The sequence below is a fragment of the Danio rerio genome, chromosome 2 (assembly GCF_052040795.2).
Source record: "Danio rerio strain M-AB ecotype USA chromosome 2, GRCz13ab, whole genome shotgun sequence".
NCBI classification, from domain to species: domain Eukaryota; kingdom Metazoa; phylum Chordata; class Actinopteri; order Cypriniformes; family Danionidae; genus Danio; species Danio rerio.
Genome location: NC_141022.1, coordinates 23,611,216 through 23,633,696, shown reverse-complemented (window position 1 = coordinate 23,633,696; position 22,481 = coordinate 23,611,216). Strand labels below are relative to the sequence as shown.

Here is a 22,481-nt window from a genome sequence, read left to right as displayed (position 1 = left end):
AACTTCAGGGGCAGCAAAATTAAAAATTAGTGTTGTATTTACATTTTATTTATACAAAAATACATAACATCATTATATCAGCATTATACCAATAATAATTATATTTAAATGTCACCAAGTCCACTGAATATTTTAGATGTTAGCTTTCACTGGAGAACAGTTCAAAGGAAGCTTGTCCAATCAGTCTGAAAGCCCCTGGTGTTTCCTGCTCAAGACATTAAGATTTGTACTTGATCAAATCATCACAGTAAAATCACAGAGCCAGACACCCTACCACCAACCCACCGTCATCCGCTTTCCCTTATTCCCCTAAGGCTTTATTCAGGACAAATACCACCAGACTATAGTCCTCAAATGCCACCCTTCCAGTCAATGCCAGTGTCTTGGATAAATTAAACCATGTAACTGAACCACGAAAATGTATTTCATTCGCAACATACCTGAATGTCAGCAGTATCAGACACATTCAAAGGTCCACATACAGTAATTAGTGTATGTTAATGTGCAGTATATTATTGTGAAAGCCTCTTAAAATGAAGCCTGTGAATCCAGTCAAATAATGTCCACACGTGAGCAGGGAATGAATGAACTATGAAAAGCGTTTACACAGAGGTTAGGATGAAGATGTATTACAGAGTGCTCTGTTTTGTTCCTCAGATGTACATCACTTGCTCGGTGAAGGCCAAAGGGACACGGCTGGCCAAGCCGGTGCTCTCTCTGGGGCTCATGTGTCTGGCCTTCCTAACTGGGATTAATCGAGTGGTGGAGTATCGAAACCACTGGGCTGATGTCATCGCTGGCTTCATCATCGGAGGAGCCATTGCTGTCTTTATGGTGAGATCACACACACTGATAATAGAGATACAAATTCAGTTCGATTTTAAGTGCATTATTGTTGATTCATTTGATATTTACTTAATAGTATCAGGAAATTCTAATGTGCTTTTTGTCCATAATTATATTGTGAAGATGTTATATCTATAACTATATTATGTTCAGTTGTATGGATATAGATTATGTGCTATTCTTATGTGATATAATATATAATAGTATACCCTGCGGGCACAGGACATCAACATGATGTCATATTGATGTTGTACCCCAATGTTGTGGGGACATTGGATTTTGTTAGGATATGAAAATCGGTTTGACGTCAGAACCCAACATCAGGCTGGTGTCACTGTCTAACGTCCAACTTAAAATCAACCAAATATCAACGTCTAATCATGTTACATCTTGACATTGTGTCGACATCACCACTATGATATCTATCAGATTGGATTTTGATCACTTTTCAACGCAACCTAAACTTAACATCAATGTAATTTGACGTTGTTATTAGATGTCAAAATTACATTGTCCTTAGACGCTGGCTAGACTTCGAATTTTGATTACCTGACGTCATGTCCTAAATCTAACCTAATATTAACATCTTATGATGTTGTGTGCCTGCTGGGTAGTATAGTCTGCCTATACCAGTGGTTCCCAAAGTGGGGGTTGACTCGGGACACCCTTGGGGTTGTGTGCTGTTGCAATGTTTGTATTTTTACAACCACTTCCAAGGATAGAAGGGGTGGCAAGTCACTGGAATTATTGTTTTGGGGTCGCGGACTGAAAAGTTTTAGAACCACTGGCCAATACTATAGTATAACTATAAGCTTACCTTTTATTTAGTATATTTATTCCTGTGATGATGTTACTTATGAAACATTTGTTATTAGTAGTAGTGTTGGACAACGTTGTGCTGCTTAAAGAGAGTTCAAATATGTTTTAATTTTGTTGTTATTTTCCTCATCTCTCTATCTAGACTACAGATGTATCTAACCTTTTCTTTACCAGAACATTCATGAAGATTTAATTTTTGTGATTTATAAAATGCAAGTCAATGGCATTCGACATTTGGACAGTTTTAGAGAATTAAAAATAAATTAAATTGAATAAATTAAGTGTCGTCACGGTGGCGCAGTGGGTAGCATGATTGCCTCACAGCAAGAAGGTCACTGGTTCGCCATACACACTCATTCACACTCATAAACCACGGACAATTTAGCCCACCCAATTCACCTGTACCACATGTCTTTGGACTGTGGGGGAAACCGAAGCACCCAGAGGAAAACCACACTGACGCAGGGAGAACATGCAAACTCCACACAGAAATGCCAACTGACCCAGCCGAGTCTTGAACCAGCGACTTTCTTGCTGTGAGGCGACAGCATTACTGACTGCGCCACTGTGTCATCAGCTCTGGGTGAATTGAATAAGCTAATAGTGTGTGTGAATGACAGTGTATGGGTGTTTTCCAGTGTTGGGTTGATTTATAAAGGGACTAAGCTGAAAAGAAAATTAATTAATTAATTAATTAATTAATTAATTAATTAATTAATTAATTAATTAATTAATTAATTAATTAATTAATTAATTAATTGTATAAAATAAAAAACAAAACAAAAAATAACTAAATTAAAATTTGAATTACATTTAAAATTTAGTTAAATCAAAAATGTAATTTAATAAAAAATAAATTAAATCAAGCAGGTAAAACAATATTAATACCATGGTTCTTTAATTAATAATTAATTAATAACTTAATAATTAATACTAGCAATATGTTAAGGCCATAAACCTCCACAATTGGCTTGTGCTATAAACAGAACATTACTTAAAACATATTACCTTTAATACACAGCCTATTATAAAAGAAAGTCACTTTCATTTTTTTTTTCACACATCATTACTGATAAAAAGAGAACCTTACTAACTTTTACATAATGGATAAACTTATATAATATGGGTAATGTAAAATACAGAGCCAATGCTGTTCTGTTTTGCTGTTTTTATGCGTGTGATTAATAAAACATTGAGACTAAGTTGTATAAAGGTTATATAACATGATGTGCACAAAACTAAGTGCCTGTGAAGTCAAAATATGAATGTGACACTAAAATAACAACTGATTAAAATAATTTGTTGGGGGAACGATTAAAGTGAATGCTTCATTTCATTTTGCATTTCATCTGCTCTTATGTAACTTTGTATCAAGCTGAAATTGTCTCAGCAGTGCTGGAGTAGTGGGGATCAAAAAGTTTGAAAACACCTGATTTGGGTGAATTTTAAACAACAAACATTATTAAACTGAATAATTTAGTAGTGCTTTAGGAAAAATATGAGTTTCATTTCTTTTTAAATACCCCATAGACTTGAAAATGCCTTACTCTAAACAAATATTTAGCATTTTATAGTGAATTTAGAAGTCTCTGCAGCCCCTAGTCACGTTTAAGCCAAATTAATTTAGAAGATGCAGCAAACCACAGATGCAGACTTATTTGCATACCAACCACACACACTGCAAACTACTGTAATGGTAATTTTCTCAATTATCTGACAAACCCTACTGAATCCTTTGATACCATAATACTGGTGTGATTAGTCTTGGCTGGTTACTGGAAAATTCAATCACACCAGTGTGATTAGAACATTCAATATGTCATTTGATTTGGTGCTAAATTCAAATCTTACTTCTCACAACTTGTGGCACTGAGACAGAGAATCACACGTCCTCTTGTCAAAAATCAGTTCATCAGTGTTTTCAAACAAATTAAGTTTATTTAAGGCTTTAGACATCTGAATACAGCTAAGTACTTACAGAAACATTATAATTATGGTTATAAAACACACTACTGCTGGCTGGCTAAATTTATCCACATAAAATACAGACTGTTTAGATTACTAGAACTTTTATTGTTCTCACAGTTAAACAGCCACTTACTTTGATGTATTTCAGAAGTTGATCTTTACCATGTTGTAAAGCCAGAAGCTCTGATCTCTTTACTATCTCAGGGCTTCCTAAACTTTTCAGCTCGGACCCCCAAAATAACAATTCAGTCACTCGCGACCCCTGCTATTTTCTGAGGTGGTTATAAACATGCACACATTGCACTGATGCACAAACACCAATAGGAACAACATAGGCACACTTATTGACAACACAAAAAAGGGCAACAAACCATACGATTTTTGATAGTAATTATTAATTTGTTTAATTTAATATTAACCTCACTTAATGTGAATGATGAGCACAATATTTGCATCACAAGAATATTTTTAATTGTTTTAATTTTGGAAACCACCACTTAGAGAGCGCCCTCTATGTTCAGTCTTGGCCTTTATTTTTAATGTATGTGAGTGCCATAAAGGTGTCATAGTTTAGCATTGTGCCATATAATAAATCTGTTGCAACTAACACTATTAATCTAGTGTAATAAGCTCAGAGGTCACAAAAAATATTTGAAAGGCTGATGACTTTTTTATTTGCATGTTGTTATTTTATGTAACTAAAAAATACTAAGTTTAATAACATACAGCATATAAAATTTTTGGAAATCACTAAATGACCCCCTGAGCTAAATCTGGAACTTATCTAACAAAATAACCTATGACAACGGTCCAAAAACTAGACCAACTAAATTTATATGTTATAGAAAAATATTAAATACAATTTTTAAAAGGAGAAAAATCAAAATCAAGAGAAGCAAAAAAAAAAAATAGTTGTACAAAATTTAGTTCATGAATTTAAATGTATTATTTTCCTGTTATTTAATTATTTAATTATTATCAATAAATATATCTGTTTAATATATCTTTTTTTTTTTTTGTTTAAATGCACCAAAATACATTGCCTACATTCACTGAGAAATGGACAAAAATATTCATTTTCAAAATGGGGTGTACTCAATGATGTTGAGCACTGTATTTGACAATCAGAAAATCAGATATTTCACATATAATTAGGATGATTGTCAATTTTTACAGAAAAGAATATAAAAAACAAAATGTGCTTGAATCATCAGGGCTGTGTTATGTGATAAAACCGACTTGTCACTATGGAAATTTTAAATAAATGCATTTACAAAAAAAAAAGAAAAAAAAACTCACAAAGTATTTAAAGTATAACATACATGTAACATGTACAGTTGAAATCAGAATTATTAAACCCCCTTTAAATTTAGTTTTTTTTTTAAACATCTCCCAAATTATGTTCAACAGAGAGAGGAAATTTTTACAGTATGTGTGATAATATGTTTTTCTTCTGCAGAAAGTCTTATTTGTTTTATTTTGCCTAGAATAAAAACAGTTTTTAATTAAAAAAAAAAACATTTAAAGTCAAAAATATTAGCCCCTTTAAGCAATATTTTTTCAATAGTCTACAAAACAAACCACTGTTATACAATAACTTGCCTAATTACCCTAACCTGCCTAATTAACCTTATTAACCTAGTTAATTTTTTAAATGTCACTTTAAGCTGTATAGAAATGTCTTGAAAAATATCTAGTCAAACATTATTTACTGCCATTATGGCAAATATAAAATAAATCAGTTATGAGAGATGAGTTATTAAAACTATTATGTTTAGAAATGTGTTAAACAATCTTCTCTCCGTTTAAACAGAAATTGGGGAAAAAATAAACAGGGGGCTAATAATTTAGGGGGTTTAATAATTCTGACTTCAACAGTACATGTTAACATATAGTAAAAAAAAGGGTTAACCGGCAGCTGAAACTTACAGTTTTCACTGACTTTGTAAGCTGAAGAGTCAATGAAACTCTCTGACATCATGTTGCAAGAGAGATTGGTTATTCCAAATCTTTGATTTAAAGTCTATTGAATACTCAGAATGTCACTTTCTCATTCAAATCCCCTAAAATGTCTGTTTTTTACAAAAAAAATTAAAAAAAATAGACGAGAGCATAAAGTGGACAGTTACAATGGTCAATCAGCTGCAGCAGGAATTGCTCACTAGTTCAGCTCTGAACAGAGTAAGGATCTCAACATACTCTGTCTTAATGTTTAAGAGAATTTAAGCTGAAAGCTGAAAAACTCCATTAGAAGAATCAAATCATTAGCCTTATTATCATCACTCTTCATACACGATGTAACTAAAGAACCCAGCAGGCACAGGATGTCAATATGACCTCAGATAGTCGTTGTACCCCAACATCGGTGGGACAACGCATTTTGTTAGAAATCAAATTGACTTCTGAAATCAACGTCAGGCCCACGTCAATATCCAACCTCCAACCTCAAATCAACCAGATATCAACCTTTAATGATGTTACACCCTGAAGTTGTGTGGATGTTACCACTATGAAATCTATCAGACATTGGATTTTGGTTGCCATACCTGAAGAATAAATGTCAGTATTTTACGTAAATATGATGTTGGTTTAAGGTGTTGACTCGACACTGGATTTCGATCACTTTCCAACACAATCGAAAATCAACCAAATATCTAAATAGTTTGACGTCATTATTGGACACCAAAATAACATCTTAATGTTTAAGAGAATTTAAGCTGAAAGGAAACAAACTTCATTAGCAGAATCAAATGGCAAAACTAACCTTTGTGGACCGAGAACTGGTATAATTATCCAGTTTAGTGACGAAAGCAAGTTTAATTCATTTTTTTTACAAACATCATGATCATCATTATCAGACAGACTGAATAAATACTAATAAATATATATATATATATATATATATATATATATATATATATATATATATATATATATATATATATATATATATATATATAGAGAGAGAGAGAGAGAGAGAGAGAGAGAGAGAGAGAGAGAGAGAGAGAGAGAGAGAGAGAGAGAGAGATAGCAACCAATATAGTTTATACAATGGAGGAGGTTAGTTACAGTGTTTGAGGATGTTTTCTGCAAGACTTAGGTCTCTTGTTATGGCAGAGTCAATGCAAATGTTTATCAGAATCTCTTTCCGTAACATGCAGTTTAAAAAACAAAATGGCTAAAGCTGAGATTAAAATCTGGCTGAAAATCTCTGGAAAATTCAAAGCAACACAATTATTAGCAGGATTGTTTGCAAGGAATGCTCAGGAAACTAAGTCATCAAAAATGTACTAGTTTAATATACAAACAGGGTTGGACTTAACCAGGAATCAAAGTAAGCAGCAGCTTTGGGCCCCAGGGAATTATGGGCCCCCGACCAATGCTAAGAAGCATATATTAATCATTTAGTTCTTTTATACATTTTCTATCATATTGTCTAAAATCTTTCTATAATCATTAAGTTTTTTAAAACCAGGGACCCCAATCACTAGTGGAACATTTATTTTGTGCTGCACATGCAAATATTAAAATCTAATCACAAATATGGCTAATTAACTGTACATTGTTATGATAATCAGTGATCAAGCGGTTGCAGGTGTGTTTGATAAGGGTTGCAACTGAAATCTGCAGAAAGGTAGATCTCCATGAACAGGATTGGACACCCCTGTTTTAGACCCTCGCCTTGTCTTGTCTGTTTATTCCTGTCTGCTGCCTGCCTTTTTGACCATCTGCCTATTTATCGACCACGACTCAGGATTTCCTTTATACATCTGTTTTCCCCTGTTGACCATTGCTTGCCCTACCATCTCTGTATAATAAACCCTGCGTTTGGATCTGCACTCCCTTGTCCAGCATCACTTCCACATTACATACATAGTTAGTTTATGAACTTATTTTTTTATTAGTGAATTTATTGTATTTAATTTTGCTTTAAGAAAATAAAAGGTTCGACTTAAAATATATATTTTAACATCGCAGTTTATTTACAAAAAAATACAAAATTAATCTACAGAGAAAAAAATATTTACAGTATAGAAATAGAGTATGTTTTGAGTTTCAATGCTGGGGCCCCATACCTAAAACTGCTTAGGGCACCTAAATCACTGAGTCCGCCCCTATATACAAATTACCCAAGACATCCAGTACAGTCAGTCAACTGTGGAAGGGACTGAAGAAGAGCAGATCAAGATCACAGAAGTGCAAACAGAGTCTAGTGATGTGTGTGATACACTAGCAATGTCCAGATGTCCAGAAGTCATTCAAAGCCTGTGCACCTCCTACACATTTATGAAGGATATAACCTTTAGAAATTGTAGATGAATTATTTCTAAGCTATGTACAGCCATGGGTGTTCTCTAGTTTTGATGGTGTCATTGAAGCTCCTTGATTATTTAGTTAAACACTTATAATCTGAAAAAAATTTTTTAAATGCTTCTGAATCCTTCTCTTAATTTGATCTCTACTGAATGTTTTGCACTGAAAAATAAATGTGGCATATGGTTAGGTAATTAGGTCAGGCCACAGGGTAGACACATGTGTGCTTCCTCTGCAACAAAACACAACAGTTTGTACTGTGTCGGGCACACTTGTGTGAAGAGTGAAAGGTGAAAACTCATTGTGAGCTTTAGAGAAATGTCGCACATCAGCTCATGCGTGTTTGCACAACGGCAATGTGAGTTTGTGGAAGCGTGGATGTTTTATTTTCTGTGGTTCTGTACTCGTACTGTATGAGATATGCATGACCTATTTCCGCTGTTAGGGTGGGTTGGGGGAGGGAGTGCAGGGAGAAGGTGAAGACAGACATCAGAGTCATGGTCACATCAAATCTATTAAAGCATCACATCATCAGAAAGAAGCCAGTTCAGGGCAACCTATTTTGTGCTTAAAGTTCCTAAAAAATCTAAACTAACCATATGATTTTGTAAGCTCACATTGCCAATTTTGTTGTGAACATTTTATCTGTGCATACCAGTAAGGAAAAAAAAAACATAGTTTGTCCTTGTAATGTTTAATTGAAATCTGAAAATGCATTTCCTGTTTGTTTTCAGTTAAATGATTAGATTACGTGATTTTGAGGTAATGGGTGTGGCCAACATACTTAATGTCAGTTATGACAACAAACAGAAATAGTAGGTAGGAAGAGTCTGTTAGGTTGTAAAAACTCTTCTAAAACCCCTTTCCCGATTTTTCCCTGATATGCCTAGAAAAAAACAAGCCATGGTAGAAAAAGCAAGCCATGCCCACTGTTTGCTTATTTAATATTCCGTTTCTCTGAGAACTGTGTTCATGGGGACTTGAAAAAATATATTTTCAGAACTTTGATCATTTTAGAAGTCCTCTATAGCAGTGTTTCTAAACCCACATTTTCTATGTCTCCTTAACAAACACACCTGATTCAGACAATCAGCTCATTAGCAAAGACTGAAAGACCTCTAATGGGTGTTGCAGACAAAGGAGACAACCAAAGCATGTAGTGTTGGTGGTCCTCCAAGAACATGGTTGAGAAACACTGCTCAGAGCAGCCCTGACCTTTTTATCACCATGGATCTTTTTCTCAGAGGATAACAAGTTGACAAAACATTGCTGTAACCCTGATACAAGTTTTATATATGGGGAAAATTAAAAAGCATTGCAGTGTTTGGCTGTTCTCTGTTTGGCTGATATAACTAGTCTCTACCGAAATGTGTATAATTCAAGCAAAATATAAAGCTGATTTAGCGACGAATTGGTGCAGTAAGAAGGTTGCTGGTTTGAGCTTCGGCTGGGTCAGTTGGCTTTTCTGTGTGGAGTTTGCATGTTCTCCCTTTGTTCGTGTGGGTTTCCTCCGGGTGCTCTGGTTTCCCCCACAGTCCAAAGACATGCGGTACAGGTGAATTGGCTAAATTGTCCATAGTGTATGAGTGTGTGTGTGTGAATGTGGATGTTTCCCAAAGATGAGTTGCGACTGGTAGGGCATCCGCTGTGTAAAAATGTGCTGGATAAGTTGGCGGTTCATTCCGCTGTGAGACCCCGGATTAATAAAGGGACTAAGCCTAAAAGAAAATGAATTAATGAATGAATGAATGAAGCTGATCGGTCAGTTTTTGTCATGTGACTCGATGTATTCGGAAAAGTTGAGTTGCTTTCAACTGAGTGTGCCACTTGAGATCGTCACTTTCAATATGCGCATTCAAGCTGTGGGCCTCCATTGGAAATAATAAACTTGTCTGTGAAAAAGATGTGAAATGTAAAAAGCCCCATAAGGACACCATCATTTGCACAGACATGCTTTGTTGACAAACTACCAATTTTGCTAGCTTGTAGGTTAAATTTTGGGTCTCAGGTGACAGAGCTAAAGATAACAGAGAATACGGTGATTTTTCAAAATAAAAGATTTTTCTAAATAAAGGATCATTTAGTCTCAGATAAAAAAATAAAACAGAATAAGTAATGATTTCTTGTGCGGCCTGGTACAAATTGATCCACGCGCAACAGGTCTGCGGCCCGAGGGTTAGGGATCACTGTTCTAGAGTTAAACAGTTGAGTTTTACCTTTGTAGATCAATTCAACTGATCTCCAGACATGGCGGCAGGACTTTTAGCTTAGTTTACTGTAGCTTAGCGTAAATCATTGAAACTAATTAGACCATTAGAAACTCCCTCAAAATTTTCAAGAGAGTTTCACCAGAATGAGAGTATAGTCCCTTGCCATATCGACCTAGCCTTATTTTCATCCCTCTTCGTACACGATGTAACTAAAGAACCCAGCAGGCCAACATCAAGGTCCAACGTCCAACCTCAAATCAACCAGATATCAATATCTAATGATGTTACAGCTTGACGTTGTGTGGATGTTACCACTATGACATCTATCAGACATTGGATTTTGGTTGCCATACCTGAAGAATAAATGTCAATATTTGACATCAATGTGACGTTGGTTTAAGATGTTGACTCGACGCTGGATTTTGATCACTTTCCAACACAACCTGAAGTCAACCAAATATCAACACAGTTTGACGTCATTAATGTACGTCAAAATAACATTGTCCTTAGACGCTGATTATACATTACATTTTAGTCACCTGACATCAAAACCTAACTCTAAACTATAATTAATGTCTTACAACGTTGTGTGCCTGCAGAGAAAAGTCAACCTTTAAATAGAAAATGAAATAAACTTTTTAAAATTATTTTATACTTATTTATTTATTTATTTATATATATTTTGGAGCTTCTAAATTGCTAAAAAGATTTGCTTCACGTTACAATGAAATCTTGGCTAATAACAATACAGCACATTCCCCAACCTCTCAGACTATCCCAGGGTCATCTTTATTGTTGAACTCTGCTGTTAAAGGGTTAGAAAATAGTAAAGGCAGTACACATGGTGCAGAAAATTAATTCCTCCATCTGTTTAGTTCAACTTAGAGCTCAGGGAGTAGAAAATGCCCTGAGATGTCCTTCGCTGAAACCCTCCCTTGTGCTCCACCGCAGTCTAGCATTGCCTGTAGTGTCTCATTGAGAGTGCTCATTTCAGCCTGATAATGGATGAATCTCCTTCAGGACATGGACTCGCATGTTTCCTCCCTCCTGAAAGAGCACAGAGCCTTTTTTACCTCGGGCAGCAAGTCATGCGAGCGTTTTTGCCCTTTCGAGACTTACATAAATCATCATTTACAGCCGAGAAAAGCAATACACGTGTATGTGAGATACAAAAAAGCCTTTCAGAGGTGTAAAACTTCTCTTTTTCCCTGTCTTTCTTTTTTGTTTTCCCTACGGGTGTTCTGGTTTTAGGTGGTGTGTGTGGTGAAGAATTTCAAAGGGAAGCCCTTACTGAGTGAGATCCCACCAGAGGAGAGTGTATCCAGCGGTCCCATGATCACTCAACCCAGATTGGACCACACTATGGAGAAATACATAGCCTCCCAGGTATTCAACTGGAAGCCCGCATGTACACAAGAATCACTGAACCAGTAGTAAAACTATTAAAATTATTATTTATGGCCCAGTTTGACACTCAGGGCTTAGTTTGAGCAAGTCCTAGGCCTAAGTTAAACTAAGATATTTAAGCAGCTTTTTAAAAATACCTCAGAAAAGCACATTACTGGTGTGTTATCTTGAGACAAAGAAATGACATAGACATATTTGAAGATGTGTCTGTGTGTGATTTTAGTTAAAGGTGCAACAGGTGATTGTCTTAAGAAACAGTTTTTGTTATGCTGGTTGAAAGTGTCTTCATATCCTTATAGCAGTCATTTAATTACAACACAGGCTCATTGTGAATACATACCCCATCTACATTTCTGGAGAGTGCAAATTATGTAGCCAGAGGTATGTCTGACTACATTTCATCTTTAAAATGAATGCTATGGGGTGGTATAACACCGTCACTGGCTTCTGTTCCTTTTTGCACTCACAGCTAAGGGTGTCACGATCCTCCAAATCCTCGATTCGATTACATTTTCAATTCTAAAGACACGGTTCGATTTGATTTTCAATTATGAATAATTAATTAATTAATAACGAATTAATTATTTGTAGCCTACCGTTTAAACTACCTGACCTGCATGGTCTTTGTTTTACCCATAAACATATCATACAGTAAATGAATAAAGGCAAGTTACACACATAATTACCACCTGTCAGAGGGCTGCTCTGAAAAGCTACACGCCACTGTGGATGTCAAATCGTTGTCGTTCTAAAATGCCATTTAAAAACAAAGAGATATTCGTGTAAACAGGGCCTGAGTGTGTACTTTTCACGAGCGGATTTGCAACGGGGGCGGGGCGGAGGATCGCGATGCCGGTGTTGTCTATCGGACAAACCCTAATACGTACATAGCAGAGCTTGCAAAACTGTGTTTTTTTTTGTCGACAACACGAACGTTGTCAACATAACTCACTGGAAATCCAAAATGCTTCCACACCGGCGACTTCATTGAAAGAGGAGAGGGTTTAAGCTCTGTCGACGAGTCTCCTGTGTCTGTCGTTTAACAAGCACTTCAACAAGCGTGTTTTTTTCCCGCTTGGCAAGCCAAGCTGACGTGACATGGGGGCGTGGCAGCATTGACGATTCTATTTTTTTGATTCGATAATCGAAATTGAGCATAAATTTTGATCAACTTCGATTTAAAATCGAAATCGTGACACCCTTACTCACAGCTGACCCCTTATCTTTTTATGGGTGGCTTTTCCACTGTTATCAGTTGACCACAATGATAGGGTTTGGGTTTGGCAAAGAACGGTTCTACAAAGCAGGTAAAACAAAAACAAAAGCCAACAAATAAAATAAACAAGTAAATAACAGGGTGAGAACATGGGTAAGATCTGAAAATGTGGTTCTGAAAACCTGCATTGCTTTTAAAAAAGCTGTCAGTTGGGTTTAGGGAAGGTGGTGGGCAGGTCAATTGGTACTTTTGAAAACGCTATCGGTTAAGTTTAGGCAGAAAGAGCGGGTGCGAATGGCACTCGCTAGAGAAAATTAAGATCTGAAAAAACATACAGAGCAGCCTCTGGTGGATTTGTGAAAACAAAAACTGAAAGAAAAAAAAACATACCTCCTGGAATGTATTTTGCGCTCAACAGAAATGTATGCAGGGGTACGTATCCATAATAAGCCTAGGTTCTTAAATAAGGTATTCCAACAGTATGTATATGTATTTTTATGTTCTATGGAATATGTAGAACCAAGAAAAGTATGTCCTCTCAAAACATTTGTTCTGAACATTGTGATAGGCTGTCTGGCCTGATAACAAAATTTGTAATTGCATACCTCAGCACACACTGTTTGTGCAGTAAGGATTATGTCATTGGCAAGTTCAAACAGAGAATAGCAAGCAAACATCAACAACCTACCTTCTTTAAAGTTTAATATTTGAAATTGGAATTGCTAACTATACTAAAAAAATGTTTCTCTAGTGAATGTTACATGATGTAGTGAGTGATGTTGTCTAGTGCTTTTTCATGCATTTAGGAGGCGTGGCTTTGGTTGTAGATTTGCAGGGTGGGACATAGGCTTTCAGTGCTATCAGGCTTACATTAGTATTTCCCAAGATCTCCTATTGCTCCTTTAGGACAGCTTAAACAGTTTGGCACTGAAAGTCTGATGGTCAGCTCGACAACATATAGCTCAACTGCATTGCAGGTCTCTTAAGTACAAATCTTGACCCATGAACATTTACTGATCTTATCTCACTCTCTCTCCAACTTTAGTTCTTGTCAGAATTGACTGTCCTACTAATAGTAATAAAATGCAAAATATATATATATATTTATCAGGATAAAAGAATAGTTTAAACGTGTCATTTAAGTTGGGACTATCCTTAAAGGGACAGTTCACCCTAAAATAAACATTTACTCACTATTTACTCTCCCTGAAGAGGTTCTAAACATTTATGAGTTTCTTACTTTAAACACAAAATAAGATATTTCAAAAAAGCTGAAAACCTGTAACCACTGACTTCCTTAACAGGAAAAGCAAAAACTATGAAAGTCAATGTTTACAGTTTCCCAGCTTTCTTCAGTATATCTTATTTTGTGTCCAACAGATGAAGGAAACTCTAAACAGGTTTAGAAGCTCTTGAGGGTGAGTAAATGATGACAAAATTTAAAGTTCTGGTTGAACTATCTATTTAAGCCTTGTCTGAGAAACTGGGGAAGAAGTAATGAAAAACTATATTACATTTTCAATATCAAATTACAATATTTTTCCATACAAAATTGCCATTTTAACTTAGATTAGCACATAGAATAGTGTACATCTACAAAAATTTACAGATAAGATTGGGATACCAGTTCTCACATTTAACAGAATACAATTGTCACTTTTGAAGACTAGCACAAAGAATCAGTAAAGATTTAAGTTTCTGCAAGCAAGAAAACCACTACAGAGCTCTTTCCTATAACAAATGAGTATGTGAAGACAAACCCCATTTTATCATGTCGGTGAAGGCAAATGTTTGTAAATCTAATCATGAGAGATGGTTCTGGAAGGTAATTATATATTATTTGATGACTGACTTTTCACGCAGTTAGAAATGTTATTGGTTGGCCAGTTTTTTTTCATAGTGTGATTGGAAAGAGATCAGATGAATGTCTGAATGTCTAAATTTGGATATCTGGATGCAAATTGGATGTCTGAATATCTAAACTACTCCAATTATAGTGTTTATTGCCACAACTATTGGTCCTCTATATGTAAATTATGCTTAATATTATGGATGTATTATGCCTGTAGTGATAACTATATTGTAGACTAGTCTACACTAACAAATGATTGTGTTCTCTTTATTATAAATTCATGATGTAATTACATGATCTGTCACAATTATAAGTATTTCTTCGTGTCATTATCATTATATAGTTGTGGTGTGTTATTTTGTTAGTAGTTAAGACATGTTCAGACCCAATAACTGTAGCAGCTTTAATAGTATGATGATCATTAGCACACTTTTTATTTATGGTTTTACTCCACTTTGAATGTTCGGGCTGTCCAAAATATAAAAGAGTTGAATCTTCATACAGTTTGAATTGATAGTTTTCTGAAACTGAGATCTGAAAGGGCCTCTATTCTAATATGAATGAGCTTCTAACATATGTCTCCTACTAGATCACTCATTTATACTTAAAGAAAAAATGCAAAACAATATGTCAGCTTTATATGGGTCATCTTATGTGTTTGCCTGTGGCAGTTTTTAGTTCTTGCTGCATTACATTTCATCTCTCACTGTTATTCAAGAATGGAAAACCTTAAACAGTATTTTTTTTTAATGAAGGAATTAAAACAATAGATAAAATCACAAGGAATAATGGCTGTTTAATCAACAGTGCTTTCCTTTTAGCTTCTTTTTATTTTATTTATTATTTTTTAAAGTTTTGAACTCAAACATGGGTCACTTGGGTTCGTTACAGAACAATAAAATACTTTTGATGACATCCATCACATAGAACAGCTTTGGACACTGAATATTATGTTCTGAATGTTAAATGTTTTATTCCAAGTAAATCCCATTATTTCTTTTCAGTATGTTCATTTGGCTGCTTCGCCTCAGGCTACATTTTCTTGTATCTGTGTCACAAGAGATCAGAGTTAGTCACTGGGTTTATCTTCCAGTATTTAAAAAAGGAAGAAATGTTCACATGCGGCTGAATGAATGTTTTTGTCATGCTGTTTTAACCAATGCACTGCTTTGGTTGTTGTTTATTTCCAGGTTATATGAATAGTATGTTGTGTTTCAAATGTACAAAACAGATTTTCAATGAAATACCCAAGTCTCCATGTCAATGACTTGCTAAACTAATGCTATTTACATGAAGCCATGCATCTAAGTCCCAGCAGGTTCACTTATATGATTCCTTTATTTTCATAGTCATTTTTCACCACTTATGCCTTAGGCACCCACTGAGAGATAGGTAAGTTTTAGTCAGAATAGGGGATTTTTGTTAGGGAAAAAATATATAATATATCTATATCTAAATCTAATATATCTATATCTATTTAACAGAGAGATTTTTTTTCAGCACATTTCTAAACATAATAGTTTTAATAACTTATTTATAATAACTTATTTATTTTATCTTTGCCATGATGACAGTAAATAATATTTGCTATGTGAAAACGATCCGCACCAAGAATAAAGAGTAACATTGTAACAATTTGAATCCTATTTTTGAACAAAACAATCAATCTACTGGTGTGTAAGCACCCTTAAGCCTGGTTTATAATTCTGCATCAAGTGATCGGCGTGACCCACTGCGCATGCAATGCATGCAGCTGTGCATTCATACCTCTGAGCGCTGTTTCTGTTGCTCTGCAATAGCACTTCCGAAACGCTAGTTGGCAGTAGGGCTGCACGATTCTGGCAAAACTGTGAATCACAATTTATTTTTTATTTTTTTGCTAAAAATCAAGATCACGATTCTTTGTCACGATTCTGTAAATGTAAAATAAAGGTTAATATGATTAGCCTATTATTATTATTGTTTATTCTCAAACATATGGTAAAACAACAATAGAAATTAGGCCTATGTGTAGATCTACTGTTGCTTAAAATGCTAAATTTTGTATTATGGTGGACTTGAGCAGACTTTCAATTTATCCTGTTCGTTAATTCACAGTAAAATAATTACATCAGAATACAACTATTCATAATTGTATAATTGAATTATTATGTTTGAGACATGTGCTTGTCATCTGTCATTGACAACAGTATTAGATCAATATAATTCCATTATATATAGACTAGGGTTGTTATACTGAGATAGTAAACATTTATTTTCATGCACAGCACTTTGTGCTCGCTATAAAAGAAAAAACATATCAAAAGCTTGTCGTTATCATAACTCTAAAATGATGTGCGCACAGGTTTCACTTTCACTTCCTAGAAAAAAAAACGTACATGCAAATCAAACCTCAAACGATCCCTCTGTGCAACAAACTGAACGTTTTTTACAACTATATTACCTGTTATTTACAGCATATGCTTTCCGTGTTCACTAAAGTATGAGTCATTTACGTGCACGCGCGCATTCTCAGCAGTAAACAAACAGTGCGTCAGCTCATGTACGATTTCACGACCGTGAACACATCATAACATGAAGAAAGAAATGACATTTTGGGTGAATTATACCTTATAAATACAGTATGTGATACTTTTAACACCATTTGATGTTGTCAATGTTGCTCTGAAGACTTCTGCAGCCGCCTTGTCACCTTGAAAATATAATTGGCTGAATCGTAGAAAAGCTGAATTAGGATCGTGTGTAGGGTCGAATCGAGATTGTGATCTTTTTCAATTAAACATGCAGCCCTAGTTGGCAGTGATCTGTTTATGTTCCTCTGTGTTGAGTTCTTTTCCTGGTGTTTTGTTTTTATTGAACGCGTCCTTAATGTAGAAGTGGTTTAAACTTGCTTATTTTGAGGCAGGAACCAGCAGACGTGCAACAACTTTAACCATGAGGTGAACACAAAACAAAACTTTTCATCTCGAGCTCCTTCACATATAAACACTCGCTCCAACAGACTTGCGCGGCTCTCGGTTTCGCCCATACTCGTCAGTGCTACCAAGCCGACCAATCACAGAGCTTGCGCTATGCATAGTTGCGACGTGTAGTTATATTTTTTGAGAGGTGCGCGTCAGCGACACCGATGGCCACAGTGAGGGCTATGTGTCCTCACGTAGGCTGCGGCATAGCATACACGTGCGCTTGATGCAGAAGTATAAATCAGCCTTTAGTCATTTAGCACACGCTTTTGTTCAAAGCGAAATACAATTGATAATACACTTAAGTCCTAATTATACAAAAGGAACTGTACAGTGAAATATTGTTGATGATAAAATACTTAAGTCTTTGCAATCTGGCAATCATGAATTGACTCAAACTACTCCAAAATGTATTTAGTTGACTAAAAGAAAAAAAAATACTAAATAAGGTTGCTCAAATATAATAAAAATGATTAAATAACTAAGATACGATAACTTTAATATTCATTTAATCATTTTCTTGTCAGCTTAGTCCCTTTGTTAATCCGGGGTCGCCACAGCAGAATGAACCGCCAACTTATCCAGCACATTTTGCGCAACAGATGCCCTTCTAGCCGCAACCCATCTCTGGGAAACATCCACACACTTATTCGCACACACACTAATACACTATGGACAATTTAGCTTATACCCAATTCACCTGTACTGCATGTCTTTGGACTGTGGGGGAAACCAGAGCACCCGGAGGAAACCCATGCGAACGCAGGGAGAACATGCAAACTTCACACAGAGCCAAGGATCAAACCAGCGACCCGGCGACCTTCTTGCTGTGAGGTGACAGCACTACCTACTGCGCCACTGCGTCGCCTAACTTTAATATAGCTGATAAAATTAAACAAAACTGACTGATTATAACTCTAGTTCTGATTATGTCCATAGTTTTGGTATTCAACACTTAAGCACTTAAGCTTCCATACAATATTCAACAGGTCGTCTGAACCCTTCAGGTCATGAATCCAAAGTCCTGTAGCTGAAAGTGTAGCCTATGACCTCCATTATGCATCAGAATCAACTCAAGTCCCGCCCATCTTTGATTAATAGTTCAATATGACTTCCCAAGATTCATTTCAGATTCATATAAGGGTGAGCCCAGGGGCTCCGTGAGGCAGTTCATCAAGATTACGTGTAAAGCCCAAGACATATGCACCTGCAATGCATGGCCAGCACTCACGCCACAGTTGGTTATTTCAAGGCTACATCATTAATCTTTAAGGTAGTTATTACTTATTCCCAAAACCTTAGAAAGGGGTGAACCAGGTCTTTAGCTTTGCAATAAGACGGAGAGTTAGAAAAGCTACTTTAATATTCCATAAATCTTAAAAAAACTGACACATTTTACAAGAATATGCTGTTTCAATCTTGCTGAAATTTTCAAATAGCACGTTCAGTTTAGTGTGCATAGCTTGCTGACAGTACAATGTCTGTATTTTTACATAAAATATACAATGTAAATACAGGGGTTGGACAATAAAACTGACACACTGGCCAATTTAGTGTTGGAGGTTTCATGGCTAAGCTCACTGCGTACTGCACCAACTGCACAATTAAATGAGAATCTCAACTCTCCTGTTTCCACCAAAACTGTTTATCAGAGCTCCACAGGGTCAATATACATGGCTAGGCTGCTATAGCCAAACTTTTGGTCAATTGGGCCAATGCTAAATATTGGTTTTAGTTGTGCCAGCAGAGAAAATCTTGTGCCGTGGACAATGTGAAACATGTATTGTTCTCTGATGAGTCCACCTTTACTGACTTTCCCACATCTGAGAGAGTTACGTTGTGGAGAAGCCCCAAAAAAGCAAACCACCCAGACTGTTGCATGCCCAGAGTGAAGCATTTGGGTAGATCAGTGATGGTTTGGGCTGCAATATCATGGCATTCCCTATAGGGACAATATTTGTACTAGATGGGCTGTCATTCACCAACTGTCAACTGTCAACACCAATTGATGCTATATTGGCTGCAAAGGAGGCCCTACACCATACTAAATACTGTGGTCCATAACTAGAAGTTTCCTTATACTGTATATGCCTCCGCTAGGGTCATACCAGACGCACAAATAAATAGACACGTGAACATTTGAATTTTCTCACTTCATTCACGCGTCAAATTCAATTAAGGGCTTCTGTCTGCCTGGTGACTCTAGCTTCATTGCTAAATGGCTAACATGTTTTTTTAAGAAATTTACTGTGTTTATGTGCTTTATGAAGACCGAGCCCAGTTTAATGAACTGTTGTCGGTGTTAGTTAGAGGATTTTCCCCCGGGATACCAACAACAGGCGCTATGGCACAATCACGCCCCCATGAGACCAAGCTTCTGATTGTTTAACGCGGCACGAATGTCCGCTTAAGTTTAGATTTTTGAACTTGAGCGAATTTCGTGAAACGCACGTTAACGGCTAATGACAACGACTAATGCTAATGACACCCAGATTTAAGAAAAATGACCCTCTTGCTTGCTTATATTAGATTCAAATCTGGCTATCTGACGATTTTTAACATTAAATGATGATAAAACAGAGGTGATTGTCTTCAGTCCTACTTCTTCAGGCCACATACCTAGATCTGGGCTGCTTATCTGCCTTCAGATCCCCCCCGTGTAAGACAAACAAACATTTCAGTTTGGTTATTGGCTCCTGTTTTAATAACTTCGTTTGCTGTCTAAAGTCAAGCATTTCTTAAATCCCCCCACACTAGAGATGGCTGTCCACGCTTTTATTGTCACGGTTAGACTACTGCAATGCACTTTACTGTGGCATTTTAAAATCTCAAATTTCTCGTCTTCAGTTGTTCCAAAATGCTGCTGCTTGATTTATTTGTAATTGTAGGAAATATGACCACATTACCCCTCTTCTAAGGGGCCTCTATTGGCTGCCCGTCCAATTCAGAATTGATTCTAAAGTGATTTTACTGGTAAATAAATATCTTCATAATTTAGCTCCAACCTATCTCTCAGAGCTTTTGCACTTTTACACTCCTGTAAGATCTCTTAGATCAAGTGATCAAAATCTTCTTTTAATTTCTCAGTCCAAACTGAAACGCAGAGGGGACAGAGCTTTCTCAGTGGCGGGTCCTCTGTTATGGAACACCTTGCCCCTTGAGATTAGAATGGCTCCATCACTATCTATTTTTAAATCACTCCTAAAAATGTACCTATTTAGCTTGGATTTTTAATATTATTTTAATATTCCTTTCTACTGCTTCATTTTTTTTAATTCAGTTGCTTCTCTCATCTTACTCTTATGTTTTTATATTTTGTATTTTTATTTTACTTTGTCTTATGTACAGCTCTTTGGTCAGTCTTGTGACTGCTTTTAAATGTGATTTATAAATAAATGAACTTGAACTTATTTCCATTTCATTGTTTGGGGTTTTGTTTTCCCAAACGTGCATGACATGTTTACTTGTGTTATCTTTGATTAAAATTAAAATTTCTTTGATGATCTGAAACATTAAAGTGTGACAAATATTTAAAAAAAAAGAAATTAGTAATGGGGCAAATACTTTTTTACACCACTGTATATAAACATGGCACCTTTTTGGTTGTTTTCTGGGGAAAAAAAAAGGCCAAAATTACAACATTTTATTTTAAAATTGGAAAAGATCTCATTAGTAGTTTATAGAATATACTAACAATTTTTTTTTACTCAAACTCATAACCTTAATTACCGCTATAAACATTTCTGGAGAGTACCAAATATGTCTCAGGAGCTATGCTTTTTTTTTTTTTTTTTTTTTTTTTTTGCAGGTTTTGTTTTCGCTAATGCAGCAGAGGCCGCTGTGTATGATTTTTGAGATCTTAAATATCTCTCGCCAATGCCATTCGTGCCTGCTCTTCTCACATAAATCCACTAGAGGCCACTGTTGACTGACCAACCAACCGATTCCCCCCACTCTCCCCCTTCCCTAAACCCAACCAATAGTATTGTGAAAAGGACCTATTGACCCACCCACCCCCTTCTCCAAACCTAACCGTTTTAAAAAGCAATCCAGAAAAAGAAAGCCCCCTGATTTGTACCATGTTTTTAGATTTTGTCACATTCTCACACTGTTATTTACTTGTTTATTTTATTTTTTGGCTTCTGTTTTTGTCTTACCCCCTTTCTGGAACCGTTCTTTACCAGACTCGAACCCTAGTTCAGGGGTACCCACACTCTGTCCTACAGGGCCGGTGTCCTTCAGTTTTTAGCTCCAACTTGCCTCAACACACCTGCAGGGATGTTTCTAGAAAGCCTTGTAAGAGCTTGATTAGCCAGCTCAGGTGTGTCTGATTAAGGTTGGAACTAAACTTTGCAGGACACCGGCCCTCCAGTGAGTTAAGTGCAGATAAGTGGTTTCGCCGGTTTGGCGAAAAAAGGAAAGGCATCATACAACCTCGTCACGTTCGTTTTATTGACGAAATGCAGCCATACGAAGCTCTGCATAATTTGCAATCTTTAGAAATGTATATTGGGCTACGTTTTTAGAATGAGTCTATGATGTATATACCAGCTGCATTGAGCATATATTAATTGTTTTTCTTTGATTTTCAGAATCCGATCACCTATGCTGAGATCACATGACAGTGAAAAGCCAGCTTGCCAGAATGCTGTGGAAAATGTTGCTGCTCTCCGATGCGACTTCTTACTTTGAGCGCAACGTCGATATGTGCTATTTTTGACACTTTTATTTTCAAGTGTGTGTAAAACGTGTCAATACCTTGTTGTCCTTCTTGTAACTTTGATTTTTTTTATATGGAAAATAGTTACAGTAGGATTGCATCCCCATTTTTATACAAGCATATTATTTTTAGGATTTTTGTGGTTGAAAATACAGGGTATGGAGTG

At 36.0% G+C, this 22,481-nt stretch overlaps 1 protein-coding gene across 1 annotated transcript in view; it reads left to right on the top strand.

The window, feature by feature from the left end:
* plppr5a (phospholipid phosphatase related 5a) overlaps positions 1–22,217 on the top strand; it is a 59,386-nt gene extending 37,169 nt beyond the window's left edge. The window contains exons 4-6 of the mRNA NM_001128369.1: positions 658–834; positions 11,409–11,543; positions 22,188–22,217. Coding sequence (NP_001121841.1) covers positions 658–834; positions 11,409–11,543; positions 22,188–22,217 — 342 coding nt within the window. The remainder of the gene's footprint in view (positions 1–657; positions 835–11,408; positions 11,544–22,187) is intronic.
* Positions 22,218–22,481: the final 264 nt, after the last annotated feature.